Consider the following 26,892-nt stretch of genomic DNA (forward strand, 5'->3'; position numbering starts at 1 on the left):
ATGACATTTCAGCTTGATTTTACATTCCTTCATACTTCATTCGAACAACAATTGGGGCAATATGTATCTTTTAAACTTATGCGACTGAACTTAGAATGAAACTCTAAGCTACCTACGTACCTCGGTGAAGAGGATCAAGTCATACCATATTTTAGACTAGGTGATTTTTTATTTATTTATTTATTTATTTTTATGTCCTAACTTTTGCCTAGGCCGCCTTTTTCGAAGTTTTCAACCCACCGGACTCCTTTTTTTTTGTAGGGGTCGTACACAGTTTGGACTCATACGGGTCAGGAGTGTAGAAACATGCAGTTTAGGCTCATGCATCAAGGAGCGTGGCAACTTCAAGGATAATACTTCTTTAAAAACTTGCCATTTATAGGGGCGATTCTCATGCCATCTGCATCAACCAACTTGTAAGCCCCGCTTGAGTAAGCTTCTTGTACGACATATGGCCTCTCCCATTTGAAGTGAACTTCCCTACAGGTTTATGGGAAGTAATTATGGTCTTTGTACGGCAGGGACTTGATCTCCTACTTGAAAGGATCTCGGGCGAACTCTTTTATTAAAGGCGCGAGGCAATCTAGCTTGATAACATTCAAGACTCTCTTGATCTTCCAACCTCTTCTCATCAAGAGCATCCAACTCTGCTAATCGAAGTCGAGCATTTTCTTCATCAGTGATCCCTTCTTGAATAGCTAGTCGTAACGAAGGTATTTGACACTCAAGTGGCAAGACGACTTCGACTCCATAAATGAGTGAATAAGGAGTCGCCTGTGTTGGCGTGCGGTGAGTCGTCCTATATGCCAATAGAGCTTCTTCCATACGGTCATTCCAATCTCATTTGGATTTGGAGACAACTTTCTTTAACAAGTTGCATAGAGTTTTGTTGAATGCCTCAGCTAGACCATTAACGACAATATTGTACATCGAAGAGTTACGTTGCTTGAAGTCAAAGAGATCACAAATCTTGTTCATCAACCTATTATCGAATGGCTTTCCATTATCTGTTATTATGTAACGAGGAATGACAAAGCGATAAATAATGTTTACTCAGATGAAACTTGCAATATTTTCCTTCTTTACTTCCTTAAGAGCAACAACTTCAGCCCATTTTGAGAAGTAGTCAGTTGCAACCAAGATGTATAGGTGCCCACCAGAGGACTTTGGCAGTGGTCCAACAACATCCAATCCCCAAACGTCAAATGGCCAGGATGCAATAGTCGGGTGGAACACTTCAGGAGGTTGATGAATAAAATTTGCATGAAATTGACAAGCCTTGCATCCTCGAGCGTAGTCCCAACAATCTTTAACCATCGTTGGCCAATAATATCCCATCCTTTTTATATGGAAGTGGAGCTTTGGTCAGAACTAGTGTGACCCACATACCCCAGAATGTGCATCTTGCAAAGCTTGGAGTGCTTCTTCTTCCCCTAAGCATCGCAAGAGTACTCCTTCGAATGACCTTCTGTATATAGTATCTTTGAAGTAAAGGAAGCGAGGTGCACGACAACGGATTTCAGTCCTTCTCCATGGATTTTCTGGAAGTATCCCATAGCACAAGTAGTCAATAATGGATTGTCGCCATTCTTCTTTCTCAACTTCAGAAACAACGACAAGATGCTTGAGTTCAATTTCTTCACCTTCAGCCACATTTGGCAGCGGTATTACCCATTTTTGGCAGACAGTAACTTGCGTTTGATCAGGTAGGATTAATAATGATGAAGCTAGGGTAGCTAAAGCATCAGCCTTCTTATTTTCTTTCCTTGGCACATGCTGAATAGTCACATCGTCGATCCACCCCATTAATTTTTTAGCGTAATCATGATATGGGCGTAGTTTAGGCTTCTTGACCTCGTAACTACCTAAAAGCTGATTGACCACTAACTGGGAGTCACCAAAGACTTGCAATTGCAATTGCTTCATATCAACGGCCATTTCAAGCCCAAGTATTAATGCTTGATACTCAACAACATTGTTGGAACAGAGTTGTGTTAAGGTGAAAGAGTAGGGCAAGACTTCACCTTGGGAAGTGACAAATACCACACCAGCACCAGCTCCTCCACGATGCGCGACACCATCAAAGTATATCTTCCATGGAGGTTGAACTTCAATGACCATTGCGTCCTCATAAGGTAGTTCATCAGTTAGCTCCCAATCATCAGGTATAGGGTGATCTGCCAAGAAGTCCGCTAACGCTTGTCCTTTTATAGCCTTTTGAGGGATGTACATGATTTCAAATTGTTGAAACTGGAGGTACCACCTTGCTAGTCGATCACTAAGGATAGGTTTTGACATCACGAACTTGATGGGATTTGCTCTAGAAACCAAACGAATGACATGAGCTTGAAAGTAGTGCTTCAACTTTTGGATTGAGAAGACTAGCGCCAAACATAACTTTTCAATTGGCGAATAGTTCAGCTCATTTGGTGTCATCATCCTGCTTAAGTAGTAAAGGGAGTTTTCTCCCCCTTCACTATTTTCTTGAGCCAACAGTGCTCCAACAGTCCTTTCTTGTGCTGAAATGTATAGTATCAACGACTTTCCAAGTATAGGGGCTGCCAAAACCGAAGGCTTCATCAAGTAGGATTTAATTCTCTCAAAGGCATTGCTACATGCTTGGTCCCATTTGAAAGGGACACCTTTCTTCATAAGGTGGCTGAATGGTTGGTACCTCCCAGCTAGGTTTGAGAAGAATCTCCTAAGGTATGCTAGCTTTTCTTGCAGACTTTTCAATTCATGAATATTGCGGGGTTCAGGCATTTTCAAGATTGCATCTACTTTAGCTTGATCTATTTCAATCCCTCGATGTCGGACAATAAAACCCAAGAACTTTCTGGAGGTAACTCCAAAGGCGCATTTTAATGGATTCATCCTAAGATGGTATCTCCGGAGCAACTCAAACACCATTCTCAAGTTTTTCAAGTGGTCGCTTTTCTTTCTTGATTTTACCACCAAGTCATCAACATAACATTTGACATTCTTGTGGAGAAGGTCATCAAAGATATTTTGCATAGCTCTTTGTTAAGTAGCACCAGCGTTCTTCAAGCCAAAAGGTATTACCTTGTAGCAATAAATACCCTTGGGGGTACGGAATACAGTAAACTCTTCATCTTTTGGTGCCATGCGAATTTGGTTATAGCCTGATAAACATCCATAAATGACATTGCCTCGTACCCAGTAGTAGTATCAATCATCAATTCTGGAATGGGAAGCGGGAACTCATCTTTCGGACACGCATTGTTAAGATCCCTAAAGTCAACGCACACTCGAATCTGGCCATTTTTCTTCCTTACAGGGACAATCTTGAAACCCATGTTGGATATTTAACTTCACAAATAAAGCCATCTTCGATGAGTTTGTTAATTTCGGTTTCAATCAAGGGAACCAAGTCCGGCCTAAAATGCCTTTGAGCTTGTTTAACAGGGCGAGCACCATTTTTGACTGCAAGGTGATGGACTGCTACTTTCGTGTCCAAGCCAGGAATCTCTTTGTAACTCCAAGCGAAGACGTCCCTGAACTCCTTGAGTAACTCAATATAAGTTCTCTCTTCATCAGCTTCTAGTAAAGCACTTAGGTAGGTGGGTCTTGGTTCTTCATCGGTGCCAAAGTTAACTTCTTTCAAGGTATCAATTGTCGTCTTTACTCCTTCTTCAAGTTCAGGTGGAGCATCTTTCACATCTTCATCTTCTTGAGGGTCCCCATCGTTGAAGGATATGTGATAACACGGTGAAACATCCTCCAATTCTGCATTATCCTCCATTGAAGATGGAACACCATTCTCGCCTTGTACAGTAATATGATACGAGGAACCCACATTTTCTTCATCTTCGTCACGCTCCTTAGTGTAGACTGATAAGTAGGGATTTTAACGAGTTTCATGCTCCTTCTTGCCTATGTTGATTATAAATCGTTACAAAATAGTCCCAAAAGGCTCATAAGTTGTGGTTGATTGCAGGTTTGATCGACAAAGTGACGAAATGTCAAAGATCGGCTCAAACGGAGTGAAACCTGCTCAAGTATCAAAGACAAAGTAAACTAAGGGCAAACAGGCCTAGTGCGGACCGCACAAAGTCGAATGCGGCCGCACTAGGTGATTCAGCGAGATGGCAAAACCAGGCTTCAGGCAACGCGGACCGCGGAGCCCAAGTCAGAGAGACCAGAATTGAAGTCCAAGAGCCTAGCGCGGTCGCGATCCATTTTATGCGGCCCGCGCTGACCCCGCAGGGGTATTTTTGTCCAATTTTTCCAGCCTAGTATAAATAGAACATTTTACCATTTTTAGGTCATCAGATATATCCAGAACTTAGCTGCGCTCGTGGGAACTTCATCTGTAGCCATTTTTGGCATCTTAGCTTCAAATTAACGATAGATTCTTGTATTTTAATTTAGTATTTAATTATTATGTCTTGTTCTTCATCTATTTCTCTATTTTCTCCTTCAAGCATAGTAGCTAAACCCATTAGCTAAGGTTGTGGCTCAACGCTAGTGTGGGTAATTGATGGGTGTTGCCATTTATTGTTAGATTGACTATGGGTGTTTGTTATTTGGGTCAATTTTATGGTTTAATCTATGAATTGGTGGTTGCAAACACTGGTTTGTGCTAAGTTGACTTGGCTCTTCTTGAGAAAGAGAGTCTAAGTCTCCAAAATTGACCCAACAAGGAATTGGGATGGACTCAAGAGAATTGATAGTCCCAATCAAAGGGTTAATCCTCGAGAGAGTAATTACCCAACTTGAACCCTAGTTTCTTGAGCTAATTTGCCTACCCATTTGGTCTCGAGAGAGTCAATTGGGCAAAATCACTCTCTCTACCGAGAGGTTTGAGAGTGGGTAAAATTGTGCAACGGTTATAGCATAAGCCCCAATTATGTCAATCGAACCTTAGTAACATCTACCCGTCAATTAGCCACCTAGGTAATGTCATGACCCTAGTGCCTTTCTTTCCATTAGATACAACTTAGCAATTATCTCGTAGCATAATCTAGTTTCAATTAATAGTTTGATAATAGTAGTTTATAATCAAAAACCCAAAAATGTATGGAAGTGACATTAGGAACAAATACACAACTCTAGTCTAGATAGATACTCGACTCCATTCCTAGCTCCCTATGGTTATCGATCCCGACCCTCATATCGGGTAAAAGCTATTACAACCCTCTCTTCCTACCTTTTAGTAGTGTGGAGTTGGAAGTGATCATAGACCACAATATATGGCTTTACCTTTAGTACTTCTTTACATGAAACCACAAGTTTTGTTTGTCGCCTCATTCTAGAAGGAACCAAACTTTGGAAATCCTTAGAGATCTTCTGGATTTTGGGCGAATCGGGTGTTCTTATGCTTTGAAAACTTCTCTGGAACTTGTTCCCCTTCTTTAATGGACCCAATCTTTCAAACACGGAGGTCCTCACAGGTGATTTTCCAAGTCGATCAAAGATAGAAGGCTTGTTAGAAACGGCCGATTCATCTTCTTCAGTGATATGATTACTGCTCCCCCTTCTTATAGAGATGTGCACTAGTGGTGGTTGCTTGTACCCCAAACCTTCACGTGGTTGCCTTGTTGTAGCTTGTGATGGGAGTTTCCCTAACTTTGATGGCTCATTGGGATTGTATCCAACTTTTGCAAATAGCCTATAGGCGTTAGGATCAAAACCTTCATCCGTTCGCTTTGTAGGGAGTGCCACATTCTGCAAACGATTTTGGGCCACAAACCCTGCAAGTGGCTTTAAGGACAACTTTACTGCCTCAATTCGTTTTACCGAAAGAGTTAACTCCTTTAGCATGTTAGTTTGGATATTAGATGATTCACTTTCGTCTTTCTTCCTTTTAGGGACATATTGGAGCGCAAACCTACTTTTTTTCCATAAGACACAATAGCCCCTCTATGAGATTTATTCGGGTTGGGTTGTACCTCCTCAGTAATATCTTTGACTCTACCAGTAGTCACTTTGGCTCTTTTAGTTGTGGGCTCGTCATTCTTGCTTTTTATGACATCATCTGCTTTTAGCTCCTTCACAATGCGGTTCTTCAAGTAGAACTTTGCATCGACGAAGTGTGATGCAGCCTCGGTGAATGGCTCATTATCAGCAACTATCTTCTTCTCGACTTCACCCTCGTAGTATTTCAAATATTGATGGTAGGTAGATGGAACCACCTTGTTCTCATGTATCCAAGGCCTTCCAAGCAAGACGTCGTATGAAGTCTTTGCATCGATCACATGTAGCTATGTACTTGATTGCATATCTTCAATGGTGATTTCCAGCCTGATCGTGCCTATGGCTCTTTGGCCCCCTTGGTTGAATCCTTAGATCATCACACGACTTTCTAAGAGTTCGTTCATGGAAATACCAAGTTCTTTCACAGTGCGAATTGGCAAAATGTTCACTGAGGATCCACCATCAACCAAAATTTGATTTACCCTTTCATCACGCATATAGCCAACCAGGTACGAAACATTTCCTTTTAGCGAGCGGACAAACTGCTTGATGAGGTAATCACCATAAGTCCCAGCATTGTTGCACGTCTCCACGAAGTGCGCCACATGTTGCTTTGGGTTTCCTTTACCATCAAACTGTTGAAACTTTGGAGGTTGATAGCCAGTAGGCATCTTCAACATATCGACCCTTGTCGTGTACGACTTTGCATATGTTGTAGACATGTAATTTTTGACCATCCCCGAGATTTTACTATTTTTAGCTTTTAAATATTTAGTTTAGGCCTAATATTGCTATTTTACCTAGTTTTAACTATTTTACTTTATTTTAAGAACAAAAATTAAAAATTACAAAAATAGTTCCATATTTCTCTACTTAATTCACGTATTAGATATTTTTAGAAGGATATGTTACTTTGAACCTATTTTTATTCTAATATAATCCTTGAAAATACCAAAAATAGTTTCAACTTTAATTTTAATGTTATTCGAATGTTAATAGCTTATTAAAATCAATTAGTAAGAGTAATTTTATATCTTTTATAAGTATTCATATTTTCTTAAAAACAAATTGAATTTTTAGCTTTCTTAGCCCAATTTTTGTAGGAAACTAGAGCCCAATTGTGAAGCCCAAATCTTGTTAGCCCATACCCCATTTAGCATAATATACAAAAAAAAAAAAAAAAAACCTAGACCTAGAAAAGAGACCAGTCGTTGCCCTAGCTTCTTCTTTATGGAGATAACGACAAAAACCCTAGGCTGAACCCTAGAGAATCATCCCAGCTGCCACCGCACCATAACCTTCCCCGATAGCCGCCTGCCTTACCCCTCTGACCAGCGGCACCCCCAAATCTTTTCCACCAAAAGCCGTCGAAAAACACACACACACACAAAAACGCATAGAGATCCATACACACACACACAGACATAGAATGGGGAGGTCGACTGAAGACGAAACAGGAACGAAAAGGGGAAAGGGAAGGGGCGAAAAATATGGCTGCCTTCTTTTCTTCAATTTCATCTTCCTTCCCTTATCTAGAATAGCTAATTTCGATAAGCAAAAACCTTAGCAGAAATTTGGGGAGGACGGCAGAGCAAAGAGTTTTCTTCTTTCCATTTTTCAATTTTCGTTCGGCTTCATGATTTATTAAAAATCAGAAAAAAATTATATTCCGGAATTTCCTCCTTTTTGATTTGATCTTCAAAGAATGGAATCGAGCTGAAGTGGGTGTTCGGATTTGGAATTTCCTTTCGTGGTTGCCGAGTTCGTGGTTCCGATTCGTGATTTTGATGGTTCGATTTTACTGTGTAATTCAAGTTTCGGTTTCTTAAATTCTTCAAGCTCGAAGGAAAATTTCTCTACTGGAGGTCCATTTCTTCCCTTAATCTTCATTGTCTTGATACTATGTGATTTGTAATGTGATGTTAGTCCATTTGGGTTCACTTTTATTTTTCTTTCTATGCTTTCCCTGTGTCGTTCGGTATTTGGATAGCTTTGATTCATTACTGCTTATTTTCATGCCTTGTCTATTTTGATTGTATGTTATTGCCGGGATTTGAGTATTTCATTTGATTGCAAGTTAGCGGATGATTGCCACCTACTTTTCTGCCGTTAGTTGTTAAGTTTGGCATATAAAATTAGAACGATGGTGGGCTACGTGGAAAAAATAAAGCTTTGTGAGATGTGTCAGGAAAGTTAGGCTAATGAATGAATTAAATGGTTGGTCTGGTAATATTAAAGGAATGGACTAGCGTTATATTTTTAGTTCTGTTGTTTAATTTTCTTACTTTGGCCGCTAGCAACAGGATTAGGCCGTCAACGCTTGGGTAGGCAAGCCTTAGGATTTTTGTTAGTTTCGAGGCGAGATGTCGTTTCCTTAGTTAAATTTATCCGGGGAATGCCCCGAAGGATTTGTATTTATTTTTATCCGGGGTATGCCCCATAATATCATGTATTTGGAGGCCATGACGAACCTTGAGGAAAAATATACTCCCTCCATTCCAATTTATGTGAACCTGTTTGACTAGGCACGGAGTTTAAGAAAAAATGAAGATTTTTGGAATTTGTGGTCCTAAACAAGTCAAAAAAGGGCTCAAAGTACTTGTGTGATGATACAAGCTTTTCATTAAGGGTAGAATGGTAAGTTTAAGCTAAATTATTACCAAATTTAGAAAGGGGTCATTCTTTTTGGAATGGACCAAAAAGGAAATAGGTTCACATAAATTGAAACAGAGGGAGTAATATATATTAGTATTTTGGACTTTATTTTAATTTTCTTTTCTATTTTCTTTTATTAGGTGGGGACGACCTCGAGCCTCTTGTGTGTTTATCTTGTTTTGTGTTTTTTTGCCTCAATTAGAATATTCTTAAAAGCCGACTAGATCAAGTTTGCAACCGTACTAGTTACGAGACTTGGGGAGTGCCTAACACCTTCTCCACGAGTATAATGAACCCCCTTACCCAAATCTCTGGTGTAGACTTAGTTTTGGAGTCCAAAGTGTTTGAAAGGAAAAATTATTTTTTTTTAAAAAAAAAACAATGACATGACACACCGAAATCAAAGTCAGGTGGAGACTCTGAGTTATTTCCTTTTGAACACAACTTTGTCACTTTTTAATTAAAAACCCTTTTGAGCTTCAAAAATTCTTTTATTTATTTTAAGATGGTTAGTGAAGTTTGGTGGAAGAAGGTGTGTGACATATGTAAGGGAGGATTTGGCAGCAACTTCATATTTGTTCTTAATGGTTCCTTCAATGAACTCCTTCAGTTGATCGATTGGAATGATCTCTTCAGATGAGACAGGGATAACCTTAGTGGATGCTACTTGTCTTGGGGGAGAGTCACTCCCTTGAACTTCTGGGAGCTTACCAGGTGCATGGGTGGATTCTTCTTCCATCAAGATTCCCACCATGTCTGTTAGCTTGTCAATTCTAGCCTCTTGATTTTGCATGAATTTGGTCAAGCCAGCAATTGCTTCCGTTAAGTTTGCCAACTGCTCCTCCACAGATGAAGTGTTTGTCACCATGGCATTGTCGTGGATGACGGAGAGTAGCATCGATTTTCACACAGATTGATCCTTGATTGACTCACATTATGTGGTGTAAGTGGGAATGATCCATCACTTGAAGCATCATCATCTTCCTTCACAGTAGAGTGCTTGGATCCGGAAAGGTCAACCAGAGCAAGAGTTTTCTTGATCTTTTCAGCAACATCGCTTTCTCCTTCAGCTGCGTTTGTGGAAGATCTTGCTCCTTATGAGGATGAAGATCCGAAAACAGGTGTTGATGCGGACGACACTTGGGATGCTTGTTGTCCTAAAGCGCTCGCTTTGATCCTCGTAACTGGTCCAAAGCTTCCAAAGGTAACATCGAGGATGCTTTCCACATCAGCATAGAACCTGGAGCTAGCAGCCTTGGTGGAAGTTGAACCGGAGTTGATTTTCTTTGAAGCCATTTCAATGTTCTTGGATTTTGGTGATTGAAAAGTTGAGATGAGAGGTAGAGATTATCCCACTGGGCATTCCAGAGTTTGTAGACAATAAATTGCGTCGAGAAAATAAAATCAAGACCGAAAAATATTGCAACAATCGTAGTATTTTATTTCGAATATTTGAGTGCTATAATCTCTATGAATCCTCTGATTCTACTTTTCAATGGAAAATAAAAAAGCCTTTGAGCTTAATCTTAAATTTTGTTTTATTTTAATCCAAGTGCTTGAGGTCTGATCTTGATCTTGACGTCTTGCAGCTTGTTCTTGAATCTTCGTCTTGATTTTTTAATCCTTAGAACACCTGAATGCTTGTAGTTTTTAGAGAAATCTGCAGCGTTTGATCCATGAGCTCTCTCTTGCTTCTTGTTATAATTTCCAGTGTCTTTTCTGAGTTATGAAGACCCCAATTTATAGTTGTGGGAGGGAAGAGTTATAATAAAAACAAACTCTTTTCGACCAATCAAATTAAAGTGTGACAAGACATCATTTGATTGAGCAGAACATGTCACTTGCACACGTGGCGCGGTTTCATTGCCTTTTAATGTGACTTGGCATGCCTTGTCATTTTGACACGTGGCATGATCCTATTGGCTCTTCAGTTTGACTTGGCGTGCCACATCATTTGACACGTGGCACCAAACTGGGCCTCTAGGAAGATGATATATTGGGCCTAATAAAGTGAGCTCATCAATTTAGCCCAATTAAATGAGCTAGCTCAATGAATTAAGACTTATTTATTTAATCCATATATATTGGACTTATATAATTAATTCATTTATATATTAGCCCATAATATTTATTTGGACCAATATATCTTGAATTTAAAATATAGTCCAAATTATTTTATGAATTTAATTTTAATAAAATTTATATGCCTACATCTTGGTCGAAGGAAATGGTATTTTTCTTTCTGTGAGGATGAATAGGCATAATGAACGGTGAAGATGAACAAATGGGGAATTTTTTAGAGGGGTAATAGAAACCAAAAATCAATAAAATAGAATTGAAATTTCTTACGGACTGAGAGAAGTATTTACCAATTCCTTCCTTCCTTCCTTCAAACCCTATATAACCAATCGCTTCGCCGCCTCTCCTCTTCACCTCCTTTATCCCCTTTATATATTCAAACCCTACTCTTCCTTTTCCAACTGCTCAACTTTTCCTGTTCCTTCAAATATTATTTGCTTCGTTCAATAGGTAACATATCTAATTACGATTTGCTCTGTATTTTTTTTTTCTATATTCCTTTTGCTCGTATAGAACTGTTGATTGAATGTCGGCTTCGTGTTTTTATGCATTACATAGTTTATCTTCAGTTTTTTGATTGAGTAGTAATTGATTTTTCAATGTCTTTATACCTGTTTTATAGTAAGTTGTACACTTCTGTGTATTTAATGCCAATACCTTAGTCGTCTGCCACATATAATTTTTTGTATAACTGAGTAGTCAGCATCCGTAGAATTAGGCAAAGGAAAGTACCAATGTATATGTACAGTGAAATAGTTGTTACCACCATTGATGCTCTTTTTTTTTTTCCTTTTTTTCTTTTGCTTCATATGAGGTGGATTATGAGTATCTTCTTATTTTAGATAGCACTGGATATTTAGGTTTACTACTTGATGCTCAATTTGTGCTTCTCTTAGATGGTCATAGGATTGAACATCCTATAGTGGATTATCATAACTTATTAAGTTACGGCGATTAGTAGGCTATATTAACTATGGTTATGCATATACGATTTGATTCAGCTTGAAGAAATCTGACCAATTTCATATTAAAGACTCGGCCGTTGCCTATTAGTGTGCGATATATCTTTTGATTTCTAAAATTTTACAATAATGGGTTTCTCTTCGACTCTTCCAGCAAATGGTACTGTAGTTTGCAACTCAGAAGCTCGGATATGAAATTTCAATATTAAATTTCCTAAGTAATGTTATACTCTAGCTGGGGTTAAATTTCTGAAATGATGAGAACATTACCTATGGCCTTCTATTTATTCATATACATAAATCCCAGAATATATCATTTTCCTTAAATTTTACCTTGCTTCAGCTATATGACTGAAAGAATTGACTTTAAAAGTAAGTATCATTTTTTATTTTTAAATTTTTACGGCATTGCTTGTATTTTGTAACAACTGCTTTTTCGTATAACTTCCCCCTTGTTTTTGATGTGGCTTTCTTTCTGAAGGTTGCTGGCATCTTATCTTTGTGGGGTTTCAAGTTGTAGTGTCCAAGTTGAAGCTTCTTTTATGTCCAAACAAGCCATACTCTATTTGGGATCTGTTGGATTGCTTGGAGAATATTGTCCTACTTCAAGAAGAAGTAGCAGTCATATATCTGATCGGGTAGACTGTATGCATCTCGACTCGTTTTCGGAAGGACACTTAGAGTTTTGTGGTTGCAGTCAGACGCAACCTTCTCTCAACAAATTTTGGGCCAAAGGATCCTCTGAAAACCCCTAACGCTTTGTTTAGGAAATTTCACTGAATCAAAATGGCTTTGCAGAATATTGGAGCTGCCAACAGTGATGATGCCTTCTACAGGTACAAGATGCCGAGGATGATTACCAAGATAGAGGGACGCGGAAATGGCATCAAGACAAACGTGGTCAACATGGTCGACATTGCCAAAGCTCTAGCAAGGCCAGCATCTTACACCACAAAATTTTTTGGTTGTGAGCTTGGGGCTCAATCAAAGTTTGACGAAAAAACAGGAACTTCCCTTGTCAATGGAGCTCATGATACTGCCAAGCTTGCTGGTCTTCTTGAGAATTTCATTAAGAAATTCGTTCAGTGCTATGGGTGTGGAAACCCTGAAACTGAGATCATTATCACTAAAAAAGAGATGATCCAACTGAAGTGTGCTGCATGTGGTTTTATTTCTGATGTAGACATGAGAGACAAGCTGACAACGTTTATTCTTAAGAACCCACCTGAGTCTAAGAAAGGTGCCAAGGACAAGAAAGCAATGAGAAGAGCTGAAAAGGAGCGATTAAAGGAAGGCGAGGTTGCTGATGAAGAGCTGAAGAAGCTGAAGAAAGAAACAAAGAAAAAGGTTTCTTCCAAGGAAGCCAATGCAAAACCTAGCTCCAAAAAGAAAGCCAGTGGCTCTGATGAGGATCATGCTTCCCCACCCAGAAGCCATGTGAATGTGGAAGAGGAGGATGAAGAAGAAGATGATGTTCAGTGGCAAACTGATACATCAATGGAAGCTGCGCACCAGCGCATCCAGGAACAGTTGAGTGCTGTGACAGCTGAAATGGTTATGCTCTCCACAAATGAGCCAGAGAAGAAACCCAAGGCAGCTACTCAAGCACGCCAAAGTTCCAAGGCTGTTTCAGCGCCATCTGAGGATGATTCCAAAGCTGAGAATGGAGAGAGAAGCTCTAAGACATTTGTTGAGGAAGTGAAAGTACATCTGAAGAAGGGAGTCACGGCCAGCCAATTTCGATCCTTCTTGGGTTCACTCGCTGGATCTCCTCAGGACATAGTTACTGCTGTCTATGAGGCACTGTTGGATGGTGTTGAGAAAGGATTTGCCAAGGAGGTTATTAAGAAGAAAGGTTTCCTTCTCGCTGCTGTTGGTCAACAGGAGGGGTCACAACTATGTTTGCTCCGAGCACTTGAAGAATTCTGTGGGAAATCTAACACAGCAGCTGTGAAAGAAGTAGCTCTAGTTTTGAAAGCTTTGTATGATGCTGATGTATTGGAGGAGGAATTTATAGTGCAGTGGTTTCAAGAGGGTCTTGCTGGGGATAAAAAGGACTCCAAAATTTGGAAGAATGTTAAACCCTTTGTTGATTGGCTGCAGAGTGCCGAGTCGGAGTCCGAGGAGGAATGAGATCACAATTCTCATCCTTGTTTAGATTGTGTTCTCTGCAGGCTTATGTTCTGGCATCTTTTATCCGTATGGTGCTTTGCCAGAGAGACTATTACTAGTTTGGATTTCATGTGTTCTCCTTTATTTATTGTTTTGCCTGGGTCTGTGTTTCTAATTTCGTGGTACTTCTGTCGTGTGATGCATTTGCTTTCTTTTCAACGTTTTAAGGTGGAAAGGTGTACTATGCAGAATATGCTAGCTACTTATTCTTGTTGAGGAGGATGAATAATTTTTTTTGAGTTTAAATGCTTATTCACGTAAAGTAGTAACTTTCCCGTGGTTCAGTGATGAGGTTGTAAGCAAATATTTTTGTGGTGGTATTTCATTAAACGAGCTTCGCAAAAATATGATGGCAATTTTGTTATTTTTCGCATTTAAATTGCGTATCATATTTTTAACTTAATTCTTTTAAGTGCCATAAAGTTGCACTTGAAATATCATTTTGCTCTTCTGCTACACGTCATTTTCTCTTGTAATGTTAAAAGTAAATCTGAAGTAAGATGGATTACAAGATATACAAGCAAAGCTAGCAGATACTGTTACACCAGATCATTTGATTTCTTTTTGCTGCTTTGCCTAATATGTATGGCGACAATCAATTTGCTCAACCATCTTATGATCGAATCTCAGCAGAAGAATACTCCATCACGGAGCAGCGAGCTGATGAACATTAATAGAGGACCACCAGTTGCAATGCCAAACTTCCCATTGGTGTTGAGATTTTAGTCTTTTAAGCTAATTAAGGATTCATTGGACATGTATAAAATGTGGCCGAGGTGGCTGTAGTGGTAGTTCATTCTCATCATCTAATGGAGCAATCTGAGAATGCGGATGCTGTTGTAATGGCAACTCAGTTTCCTCATCTGATGGGGTAATCTGAGAGTGATGAAGATCCTAAAACAAACATAAAGAAGAGAGGAAATTGGAAATCAACAACCACTCATTGCTACAACATTTTCAACAGTGCTACAGAGTGTACTGCCAATGATTTATCATTGCAAGTAATATTTCTTTCAGGTTTTGGGTCCATAGTGTCATTTGTCAAAGAGTATATGTCAAAATCAGTCTCATCTCATCTTCTTAACTTACATTTCATATCTGGCAGATCAATATCACTAGTATATTAAAGGCAGTTTTGCTGTAATTCAAAATCAGAATAAACATCAACAGATTGATTTTTTTAGTCTTAGATATGGTGTTTATGCAAATTTCATGGGATATATAGAGAGTATTGTTGTGCTCACGCGCAGTTGTGTGGAGTCCCATTAGCAGAAATATAACAGGTTGAAATGCCTGATGCTATTAGAAGCTTGTGGCAACAGAAATAACAATGAATTAGAGACCACTAGCTATTAGAAAAGAAGAATAGTATAGAATGTTATGAGATGATTTAGCTTCAAAAATATTACTACAATAAATTTGATATTTTACCCACCTGTTGATGCCTGCGATGTCGTATGGCAAGAAAAACTTTCGCCAATGCATAGACCGCCAGTAGGATTCCGACAGTTTTCAACACTGATAACTAGAAAGACAAATACATAAACCAACGAAAAAGTTTCTTTTGAATTAAGTTTTAATTGTGTCACTAACCATGATCAATGTTATCGAATTATCTCCAGCAACACTAAGGATAAGTGGCAGGATTGTACGTAACATCAGAAGAAGCACAAACTGCATGGACAAAGGGAAGAAATCAAATTTACAAATTGTATCTCCAACAACAACAAGCCCAGTGTAATCGCACAAGTGGGGTACGGGGAGTGTAGTGTGTACGTAGGCTTACCCCTAGCCTACCCTACCTACTAAAGGTAGAGATGTTGTTTCCGATAACAAGAAATAAAAATATAATCTCGCTCGAGGCAAGAACTAGTGCTTAGGTGGATTAGTCTAGTGATTCTATATGCCTTTTCTATCCAGAGTGGATGCGCCATTGAGCAATACAGGATGTCCCTACATAACTACTCTTCCCTACAATCAGCTCTTTTCTCAAATTTACTCTGAGCAACTCTTATGTTCGAAGCAAGATGTTGTCTATTCACAGTGGGTGCTTACCGTTATGGCAACCATGCGGCAGCATATCAAACTTGTTGGATAAAATACTGAATACTCATCAAAGTCATAATCAAGAAAATTGTGGTCTGCAGAAGCCAATGCAACAAATTGAGGATAATCAAGGCTATTCATGGAAATCTCCCAGTTTCCTCTGTGATATGGAACAAGATCAAGCAACAACAACCTTGGTTATTAGCTGGAACTATAAAGAACAGTTTTATGAAGAAATAACTGGTGAAATTTCAGCTGTCAAAAGTACCTCATGTTCATTGGAAATCGGCCAAACACAGGAGCTGGTGCAGTATAGTTTGGCTTAAAATTCTGTAATCTCGCATTAAAGAGAAGCATGGTTAAGAGCAATCTACTCAATAGCAACATTTGGGTCCTGGTTTAAAGAATGAACACAGGATGAAAAAGTATGCAATCACAATTAGACCTACAAACCTGGCGGCAAATTTCACAGACAGTATCCCCCTTCTCATTGCACCACCTCTGTACACATTTGCGATGGGCATACTGTGCATAGAAAAAGGTTCATTAAGAACAAAATATCACTAAACAATTGAGCATGCAAGCATCCAAGGCACTGCTTGTCTTAGCAGCAGTTACATTTTGGCTTATCCGATGAAATCCACGTTGTTATTGCAGCTTCATTTAGGACATGTTCAGTTTCATGATAATTTTGTTACATTAGAGTACAGAAAAAGCTTTCTGTTCAATGATGGCATAACTGATCTTCTCATATGAAATCAAACTATATATTATCCTCACCTTTTGGATTCTGTGCAACCAAAAACAAAAACAAATAGGAATCCAAACTGTGAAGTTTTACAAATCTCTGGTAAAATGCGAAATGTACTAAGAGCTGCACCTAACATTAACACATAATAGCCAAAGGAATTCCAAAAATAGAAAGTCATGGTCACAAATTATATATACTATGAGCATATTTTTCAGATATCAGATATCTATAACAAATGAGCAAACAGTTGCCATAACAAACCTTGAGGGTTCCACGGCAAGAACAGGGAATCTCCATGTTTGAATCTTCATCAGCATCATGGCAAATCCTACATTCTTCCATCTTCCTTGGTGTACACTCTACATGAATGTCCATCCTATATATAGGAAGCACAAATTTGTCATTCTTTCTCATATTTTTCATAGTAATACTAATTCAGTACTATGTTTTGAACTTTTTGGAATGTAAGAACATACATATAGTCTTTGTGAAAATAACTTCCTGTTCGCAACACAGCTCACCTGCAATATGGAGCAGGAAAATTAAAAAAGGATGAACTATAGGAAATATAATGCACATAGTAGTTACAAATCATGTAAAACAAATTCTTAGAAATGATATTAATTATTTTGAATTGACGAGGTTAAAGCATTGCATAGAACATAATTAACTGGGAAGGTAAACCAAAAATAAGAATATTCCACGAATTATTGGAAGAAAGGAAGTAGAAAAAAAAAATGAAACTCAAACGAAAAGTTTTAAATTTGTGAAAAAGAATCGAACGAACCCAACACCTTTGATTCTACGGATGATACCAAGAAACAAGTTGAATAACGGGAAAGAAAAGTGAATGAATTATTAACAAGAGGAAAACTTATAAGAATGGGATGGCATTTTTGCAAGAGAAGAAAACAGAGTCTTAAGCCTCAACATATTTTCTTCTTCATTCTTTGCTTCAACCTTCCATTTTGATTTCCCATTCTATAATTTTGTTTTATTTTTGCCATCCCAATTATCTATTTTATTTCATCTCAAAGTCCAAATCTTTCAGAATGGGTTTTCTCCAAAATTGTGGTTTAAGAATAAAGCGAGAGTTTTTATTGTTTTAGTCATGATCATACATAGGTCAACCTCCCCAGCAATCCAAGTCCAAATGCCTTTTACACAAGCCGAGGTCTCCCACTGTCACCTCTTTTTGTTTTTATTTTTTCATTTTAATAATTTAGAGGGCGGAGAACTTTTTTATTTTTAGAAACTCCTCTCATGTTCACAAAGCATAGTCAGTCTCAGATCATATTTAACAGAACTTTCTTTAAGTACGCTGATATACATGGTATAAATAGTTATATTATGATTACCAATAGAATGCAGAGACTCTAGTTGATTGGTTGATTTTTTTTTCTTCTTTTTCCCTTGAAAAATGCTTTTCTTTTTCCGTGACTTGAGAAATCCTTTAAGAAAAGGAAAATTATTTAAAGGTTAAGAAATTAGAAGAAGCAATAACTTAACATTGTTCGACCAAAAAGTATGACTTTCGATTAAAATTATAATATTTTTATAATGACGGGTTAAACCTAGTTTATAATAATATCTCTAAATGTAAGTTCTGAAAATGTAGCTAATCACTGAACAGATCTGGTGAGACATTGACAATAACAAGCATTAAATATTCTAAAAGGTATCAGCAATAATGGAGGAGTAATTAGCAATAAATAACAATAAATGACATTTAAGCAAATAGGAGGAGTGGTTCACCTAATAAATAATGAATTAGATGATCCTTCCTCCTGACAATGTTGAGTGACAGATAAATCCTAGAATGTTCGAACTATTCTCGGATCTGATGGAAAAGTATGGAATAATATGAATAAGAATCTTGATGAAAATGTAGTGTTTGTATCTTTGCTAGAGAGAGAGAATCTTTTTTATAAATCTGTTCTTGTCAAGTGAATATTACATGCATATGTTCCCTATCTTTTGTCTTCTTTATATAGGAGATATCCCTAGTAAACCCTAATAGTATATGTGCAGAGAATATTCTTTAGGATATTCCCTTTATTACCTTATTCTAAAAACTAGCCGTTACAACTCTTTCCGCGGACCTCGTCCTCGACCATTGTAGGTATCCCGACAACGAGCTTCGCCATTTCCTGATTGACCTCGATTCTCCCCTTAATACTTCCTTGCCCTAAATGTTCCGTGGTAGATTTCAACCTATACAGTTAGTCCCTCCACTTATTGAGGCCATCCTTAGACAACCTCGATGAGCAAACTTTGTTGGTTATGGTCGAGGAGAGTGGACGAGTGGGTCGGGCAGTTAAGTTTGGGACGAACTGGCTACGTGGCCTTTCGTGAGCTGCAACTTTGGGGTTGTGTCGTTTCCGCACCAGAATGACGTTATGACATCATGCATCATTATGATGCATTTTCCCGATGCTTTGCGTCGTTTCTCGTGCGACTGTCAGTTAGGGCTGCCGTTTCGATTCTAGTGCTAGGTAATGATGGCATAATCTCTTGGTTTTGATGCCCAAATTCTTATAAATAGAGATGTGATGACATTCATTTGTTTTTTACGTGTTTTTGTCATCAAAACCTTGTACCTTCTTCTTCTTCCACCATCGTTGTGTTTCTTTTTTCCTGATCTTAATTATTCTTGTTGCTTATAATACTTCCTTGTCTAAATATCCTCTCTCCAAAAATATGGCTAACGTATCGTCTAGTTCCGGTGTGGTAACTGACCATATCCCTTTGGCGGTGCTTATACCCCCTCACACTGATGGCGTCTCTGTCGCCATTGAAGATGAGAATTTCCTACGATGGAGGAAATAATCCCTCGTAGTGAGAAAGTTACGTCTGACTTTTAGAAGACGCCTGAAGATGAGCCCGAGGTCTCTGAGTCGGCGAAGAAAGAGGCCGATCTAGAAGAGCTTAGGGCAAAATTCAACATTCCTGCCTGCATCGATCTAGTCCCGGCAGGGCGTGATATGGTACAAATCCACCGCCCCGGATATTGCGCGTTCTATGCATATCCCTTCCATGTCGGCTACACTCTTCCTCTTCTCCCATTGTTGGAGGAGTTTTGCCGTTACTATGGTGTTTTCCCGGCCCATCTCTCTCCATACATCTACAAGCTCATTAGGATGCTCACAAAATTTGCGGAGTTGGCCGGGTTCGAGGTCACACTCCGACATTTGATGCATCTCTTCGCTCCGAGTTTCTATAGGGGGACAATGTTGAACCTTCGCCATCGAGAAGGTAAATGCCTGATGGTGAAGATGGATGACAAGGCAAATCGTCAGTTCTGGCACAACTTCTTTTTCCTCAGAACGGAAGATGTGGTGGCCTGTTGATACCCAATTTTTTCCTCATATTTTTTCATATATATATATATATATATATATATATATATATATATATATATATATATATATATATATATATGTACATTTCAAAATAGTACATATGCCTAATCATTTGATTTATAAATACATACAAGCATTTTTCAAAATTTTTAAAGGAGTTTTAAATCAATTTATTCCTATATTTTATTATATAAATACTGATTAGTTGCATCACAAATTATTTTTATGATGATCTTATCATCTAATTTCATCATTTATACCCAGATTATATTTTTAAAATATTTATCACAATACATTTGTATTTTAAAGGCTAAAATTGCACATTTTGCAATAATAGCCCATATATACCTATGATTACTTTATTTATGCAAAAAATAGCTTTCCATATTTTTATAGTATTAAATAATTGTTATGAATCATTTTTATGCACAAATGATATTTTTTTTATTTGCTTATTATTTTTTTAATTATTTGTTTAATAAATTGGGTATTTAAAATCTGGCCGCTATTTTCAATTAAAATTTCGGACCTAAGATACCCAAACCAACCCAATTACCCCAGCCCAACTACTTAATACCTAGCGCAATTCGCTCAGCCCAAACTAAATAACCCCCTAACCCAATACTCGTTTATACCTGACCCAAATCTCTCCCCCAACCCTAGTCATTCTTACCAAACGGCCGCCCTTAAACTCCCTCCTCTCTTCTCCTCTGAAACCCTAAGCGTCGTCACCCTAATCTCCCTTCGATTCCAACTTAATCAATGATATTCTTACCTTATTTATCTTGTCTCGCTACTGGTTACTCGATTATGGTATAACATAGTGGCTTGCCTAACATGGCAAGACGATTTCCCATTTCCGGACCAAAAGAACTTTCCTCCCTTTTTTATCTATGTTCACGTTTTCACTTCTTTGGGTATGAATCTCTGAAGATTCTTTTGATTCTTTATTCACCTTAAAAATTGGGGTTTAGATCCTTTAAGATCTGTTTAAATTTTGTTTCTTATTTTTTTATCAAAAAAATCTTCTTAATATTCCCGTATGCCTATCTATGTGCACTCTATTAAAATTTTCGTGATGTTGCTGACCAGTTATATTTGTCCTAAAATTAGGGCTCAGATTTGTTATGGTTCTTATTTTTGGTAACATTTTTTCTTCAATGCTTTCCTATATTTGTCTATGTGCATGTTATTATGATTTTCCTTTAATTATTCCAACTAATTTTACTTACCCATAAAATTAGGGTTTTAATTCTTATTCCTTTTTTCCCTTACTGATTCTGTCTATCTATTTATGACTCTTTCTTTTAACCTAAGTGTCTTCTCAAGCCTGTTTGATTTCCTAAAATTACTGTGATTGCATATTTTACGCGTTTTATGTACTGTTCTTCTTGGCTTGCCTTAATAATGTTCTGAGTTTTTTTTCTTAAATTAGCTGATTTATTGTTTCCATATATATGTACCCTAATCTAATTCTATTTAAACTCCTTCCCTCTTTCCCCTTACAACAAGACTCAGAACTCTAGTATCTCACTACTAAAACTATATACTATACTGTTATTCTATTCTGCTTTGATTCCTGGCCGGCTGGAAGTCAAGGCCAAAAATCTTCTATCGTTTGCTGCTGTTGATAATCATTGTTGCATTGCTAAACTTCTTTCTGTTTTATCTGAACTAGTAAGTCGTTGAAACTCTTTCCTACTTTGTTACTCATTCAATATGTTACTGCTAATTGATTAGTTACTTTCTGTATTCTAGACATGTTTAACTCGATAGATTACTTGGCGAAATTTGCTTAATTATGTGTAACTTAAAACTGTCTTTTAATATTAAGTATGTTTTGATACCTTTTATTAATAATTAATGTACTTCTTGACCCATTAGTGATCAATGGATTGCTTTTCTGTGACTTATCCTAGCCTGAATTTTGTATTGTCTTCTGTGAAAGCATGCTCATGAGTTGGTCATTATTAGTTTATGACTTCGTTTATTTTCATACTTGTTAGTTTCAAAGTGTTTGTCCCTGTTCTATGTGCAATTCTATCCCTAAATATGCTTCCCAATCCTGTCATGCACTCTCCTTGTGAGCATGTGTTTTTTGCCCTATATGAAATACTCCTATAAAATCCAAGAAAATAGATTTTTTCCAATTATTTGCCATTTTATAGGAATTTTTGTACGATTTTTATTAAGTGCTTGCATTTTTGTGCATGTTTAATTTTTATTAAAATCATGAAAAATACCAAAAATAACATGCATTGCATTTAGGTTTTATTTTTATATTTTTAGGATTAATTAGTTAATTATTTATTTATTAAAAAATAAAAATCACAAAAATAGCTCATTTTACATTTTTTACCTTTTTAATTTTTAGATTAGTGATTTTTCTCTTAATTTAGGATCAAGTAATTTTATAATTATTGCAATTAGATATTTGGCTTAATTTTACAATCTTAGATTAATTTAAAATTTTAATATAGGGTTTTATATTAAAGAAAAAAGAAAAAAAAGAAAAAGAAAAAGGAAATAATTGGTTAATTAAAAAAGGGAGTTATTTTTCTGAATTTGGGACAATTTTTAAAGCGAAAACCCGTTCCAAACTAACCCAAACCCAATCCCAATCAGCCTTGCCCGGTCCAAGTCCCCCACCCTCCAAACGACACTGTTTTTCGCCCCAAATAATCCCAGTCGTTGATCATCACAAATCTAACGGCTGGGAACTGATCTTATTTTAATATAAAATAGTCGGAACTCCCCATAACCCCAGAAACACCCCCCCCCCCCCGCATTTCACATTGTCTATGTATCTAACCCCAAACCCTAGCCGCCCTAAAATACCTCACCGTCTCTGCCGCCAACCACCACCGGAAATTGCCTCACGGCTGTTCCGGTACTCCAAACACCTTCAAACTAACACCCCATAACCCCTGTCCCTTCCTCTTTCCAAATCCACAAGCCTTTCTCCAAAATCCCCACCCAAAACCTCGAATCTTAGATCCAAAAATCAGGTTCTAAACCCTAAGTCACCCAAACGTCACCAAATTCACACCATGCAATCCCCCTTCCTCCTATTCCCAAATATCCCCATGGGTCATCTTGAATCAATCCCAATCTGGTCGAATCTTAAATCTAAGATTCCGGAAAATCTCTAAATTCTCCCCTTTTTCTTTTCTTGGTCAGTGGTTGGTCAAGTGAACCCCAAACTTTCATTAGTCGATTGTTCCTTGTTAAGGAAAATCGATTAATGTTAGTTAAGGTTCATTTCATTTTATTGAAGAAAGTGGTCGGATGTTTTGTTGGATCCAGATTGAACATAGGTAATTTTCTTTTGCTTTAATTCTATTCGTTTTTTCCTGTTCTTTTCCTCTTCCTTCTTTTGGTTTTCTCATCATGATTTTAATTCTGTTTAGCTACATTTTAGGTTTGTGTGTCGATTGTTTTGCTTTTGTATTTAGGATTTTAGATTAGTCAATATCATGTTAGGATTTCATCATAGGTCTTATGTCAATTTTAGTTTAATGCATGAAATAATTCTGTTCCAATAGTAATTTTTGACTTCAGTATATGCTAGAAGAATTTAGGTGTAGCTAAAGGTTCAATTGCATTGCTGTTGGTTATTTGGACATATTTAGTTAATAATTTTATTTTAAAGTGCATCGATTTATCCATTCTAGTTTCCAGAATCATTCCAGTATTTGTGCAAGTTCCATTTAGGGTTCATTATCTGGCTTAGTTCATAATTAATTTAGAGTTTATTATGAATTGGTTTCATTTTAGAGGTTTGGGTTCATTTGCCAGTTTTCATATGCTCAACTTTCATCTTTAAAGTTTTATTTGCTTTCAATCCGTTTGTTAGATATTAGTTAGTCTGTTTTCTGTTTACCTAGGTTTGTAAATGTTTAGAACTTTTAGGGTATTAATTGAATAGATGAAACTTATGAGGTTAATTTGGGAATAGGAAATCAGATTTTTAGAAGGGAAACTTCTAGAATCTGGGGCAGCTAACCCAATTTTGGCCAACACAAATGCTGGAGCCAATCAAAGACTGCCAGCTGTCCCATTTCTATTACAAAAGATGCCTTGTGAGGGAATAATTCCCATTCTATTTTCATCAGCACATGGCACCATTAAAAGACTATATATAGACTCTTCTTTCACTAAAAGATTAGATTTTGGAACCCTAAAAATACACTCTAACAAGTTCAGTTATTTTCTCCGAAAAGTGAATTTATTTTCCTCTGATTTTAGCAAACTTAAAGAACCACTTTGAGAGTTTTTTCTGGGTTTTTCATAAGACAAAAATGGGTTGAAGCTGAAGATTTCTTTTGCTGGGATCTATTTGTTGCTGTTCGTTGTTGTGTTTGTTTAAGGCTTGGTTGAGCTCCAAATCTGGTTATTTTGACCTCTCATTTGGTCTTATGTTGTTCTTCTTTTCTTTTTTTGCCTTTAGGTATGTGGCTGTACCTCCATACTTTTCCATTGAATGAAAATATTTGTTTAATCCATGCTTGAGTACATGTATTTTTGTGTCAAGTATTATATTCTGTTGTATATGTTTAGTGCTGTCCAGATTTCTATCACATTTGGCTTGCTAAATTAATGTTTGGAATGATTATGTCATAATCTAGTTTGATCCAGCATGTTACATAGTTTGATCCATCATGTTAAATTAATGTTCTTTTTAAGGTAAAATGATTTAGCATAAGTTAGTCCATAGTTGAATCGTATCTATTTGGTACCTTAGCATTTCATTTTTAAAAGCTGAATCTGTGAGTTGTTTATATCTATGAGATTTAGTGGGGTATGAATGTTGCATGACTAAGGTAATATGGCTAAAGGCTGCATGTTTTAGCTCTAGCTTTAGGTATAATACAGGATTCCAATAGTTTTCTGCATGTGTGACTGAAGGAGATTGATATTAACTTGAGGATACTGTTGTTGGTCATATGGCTGTAATCTGCAGATTTGGCCACCAGTTGGCCAAATCAGCTAGATCCAAGCTAAAGATGGGATTTTGCCGTCAAAAGGCATGCTGAAACTGGTGGTTTTCATGGGGTGGATTAGGCTTCTGATGGATAAGTCATATCCAAAAAGGGGCAAGTATTCATTAGGCTATCAATTACATGAAATTTGTAATAGCTTAGTTGTTAATGTAGTAGTTCATATTTACAATAGATTGTAGTGTATGTTTATGATTTGGAGAGCTTTATATTCATTTGGAGGCCTGTAATAAGTTAATTTCTGTTCTTGTTAAATCAAAAAATGTTGTTTGGAATGTAGTTATTTGTCATGATGCTTTTACAAGTATAGATGATGCAATGGCCAAGGCTACAGGCCAAACCTTTAAGGTTAAAAGGCTTGTCTGTGCAACGAAATTGGGTTAGGCCTGCAATTGAGCCAGCTGGGAGAAGAATAAATCTCCACAAGCCTGGGCTTAGGCCATCAGGCCTGGGTACTAAAATCAGCAGCTAGTTTTGGTTTTAAAGTCTCCTTTTGTACACATATAGTATGAATGTATGTATTTTATGTCTTGTGAATCATATTAGTAAAATTAGTCCTCAAATTAGGATTGCATTTTTGAAGTTTTTGTTTTTGATTTTCTATATCAAAGTGAACCGTTTGTTTTGCAATGCTTTTGGCAATTGGGTAAGTTTAAAACATAAAGGTAGATTGGCCCAAACATTAGATAACCACAACTGGGCCCGCCTGATACTAGCCCAATGTAGGCAAATCTGATTGAAATCTCTTTAGAGGAGCAGGGCTTTGGGCTCTTTTCTGCTGGGCCAAAATCCTGAGCCCAAATATAGCTTTCAAAAGCTGAATTTCCTAAGTAATGAGCCATTGCTGGCCCAAACCCAAACTCCTTTTCAAAATAATTTAAAAGCTTGGTCCTTCACCCTTTAAGCATGTCCTTGATTGAATAGATTCTTATTGAATTCCAAAATAGGAGTAAAATATTAGTATCCTTATACTTTGCTTAAGTGAAATACAACCCTTGTTAAAAATAAAATTGAGGTGTTCCATACACAAGCAAAACCCATAACTTATGGTCCTCACATTAAGTATTAACTTTGTATAGTAAAACATCATTCTTAAACACTCGTAGTTTGCTTTAGGCGCGTTTATAATAAAATCATCATAGCTACGGGTACAGTTCCTGTGACGTAGTTTGTGATACCTAATTTCTAAAATTTGGGGGTGCATTTCATGTAACCCGATCATAACAACTTCGAATTTTAATAAAATAAACATGTCGTGAATCGTGGGTGCATTTCATGTAGCGTGATTCGCATTGTGTTTTGTTCTAATAAATAATCCCATGAATCCTAAAAGCGGTTTTAAATTAATAAAAGCGGTTATAAATTTAAAATGCAAAATAGGTTTAAAACTTGTAATTAATTAGATAAAGGTCAATTATTAATAGTTTAAGCGACCGTTCTAGAACTACGGAACCCGAGAATGCCTAACACCTTCTCCCGGGTTAACATAATCCCTTATCTAGAATTTCTGTTTCGTAGACTTATAAAGTAAAATCGAAATTTCCTCGATTTGGAATTTTAAAATAAACCGGTGACTTGGAACATCAAATAAACTATTCCAAGTAGCGACTCTGATAAATTAATTAATCCCATTTAGATTTATGTCAATTTAATTGAAAAAACTTCCATATACCCTCAGGTGTAAAAATGAGGTGTTACAGCTCTGACGACTCTACTAGGGACCATAACCCAGAACTTTTGGTTCAGAGTTCAAAAATTCGAGCTTAGAATAGCTGTTATACTTGGCTTTATTAATTATCTGAATTTTACATGTTTGATCCTAATGTGCTAATTGCCGCTTTTTACCGCTTTGATATTGTTTGAACTGTATATAAATTGCTACGAAACCCTCCTCTCTCTGAGTCTTCTAAATCATCTGGGAAGTGTGC

General features: G+C 37.2%; 3 protein-coding genes across 7 annotated transcripts; 1 reads left to right on the forward strand and 2 right to left on the reverse strand.

Moving 5' to 3' along the window:
* Positions 1-3,292: 3,292 nt before the first annotated feature.
* LOC138885255 (uncharacterized) lies at positions 3,293-9,460 on the reverse strand. Its single transcript, XM_070166184.1, has 4 exons — positions 9,134-9,460; positions 5,913-6,203; positions 5,544-5,775; positions 3,293-3,852 (listed from the first exon to the last, which is right to left on the reverse strand). Exons 1-4 carry the CDS (start codon positions 9,458-9,460, stop codon positions 3,293-3,295), a joined length of 1,410 nt encoding a protein of 469 aa, XP_070022285.1.
* Positions 9,461-10,946: 1,486 nt separating this feature from the next.
* Positions 10,947-14,051, forward strand: LOC104215341 (eukaryotic translation initiation factor 5-like). The gene is made up of 2 exons (XM_009765124.2): positions 10,947-11,121; positions 12,115-14,051. The coding sequence occupies exon 2, from the start codon at positions 12,420-12,422 to the stop codon at positions 13,764-13,766; it is 1,347 nt and encodes a 448-aa protein (XP_009763426.1). The 5' UTR covers positions 10,947-11,121; positions 12,115-12,419; the 3' UTR covers positions 13,767-14,051.
* A 217-nt stretch (positions 14,052-14,268) lies between these two features.
* Positions 14,269-17,483, reverse strand: LOC104215342 (uncharacterized). Of its 5 annotated transcripts, none has more exons than XM_009765125.2 (10): positions 17,397-17,483; positions 17,079-17,123; positions 16,864-16,978; positions 16,305-16,376; positions 16,120-16,181; positions 15,861-16,011; positions 15,399-15,479; positions 15,241-15,330; positions 15,050-15,114; positions 14,269-14,699 (listed from the first exon to the last, which is right to left on the reverse strand). In XM_009765125.2, coding segments are annotated over exons 2-10 (726 nt in total). In that variant the 5' UTR covers positions 17,081-17,123; positions 17,397-17,483; the 3' UTR covers positions 14,269-14,611. The 5 variants fall into 5 exon arrangements, with proteins under 5 accessions (XP_009763427.1, XP_009763429.1, XP_009763430.1 ...); XM_009765127.2 differs by having other exon boundaries at positions 17,390-17,414; XM_009765128.2 differs by lacking the exon at positions 15,050-15,114.
* Positions 17,484-26,892: the final 9,409 nt, after the last annotated feature.

The sequence above is a fragment of the Nicotiana sylvestris genome, chromosome 2, assembly GCF_000393655.2.
Source record: "Nicotiana sylvestris chromosome 2, ASM39365v2, whole genome shotgun sequence".
Taxonomy (NCBI): domain Eukaryota; kingdom Viridiplantae; phylum Streptophyta; class Magnoliopsida; order Solanales; family Solanaceae; genus Nicotiana; species Nicotiana sylvestris.

Coding starts and splice junctions, on each gene's coding strand:
- LOC104215342 (XM_009765125.2), bottom strand. Junction 15,115..15,240: donor GACATCGCAGGCATCAACAG/GTGGGTAAAATA, acceptor TGTTGCCACAAG/CTTCTAATAGCATCAGGCAT. Junction 14,700..15,049: donor GGGACTCCACACAACTGCGC/GTGAGCACAACA, acceptor TGTTTGTTTTAG/GATCTTCATCACTCTCAGAT.
- LOC104215341 (XM_009765124.2), top strand. CDS start 12,420: ATGGCTTTGCAGAATATTGGAGCTGCCAACAGTGATGATGCCTTCTAC.
- LOC138885255 (XM_070166184.1), bottom strand. CDS start 9,460: ATGGTGACAAACACTTCATCTGTGGAGGAGCAGTTGGCAAACTTAACG. Junction 6,204..9,133: donor CCAAATCCTCCCTTACATAT/GTCACACACCTT, acceptor ATCGATGCAAAG/ACTTCATACGACGTCTTGCT. Junction 3,853..5,543: donor AACAAGGCAACCACGTGAAG/GTTTGGGGTACA, acceptor CCTACTTATCAG/TCTACACTAAGGAGCGTGAC.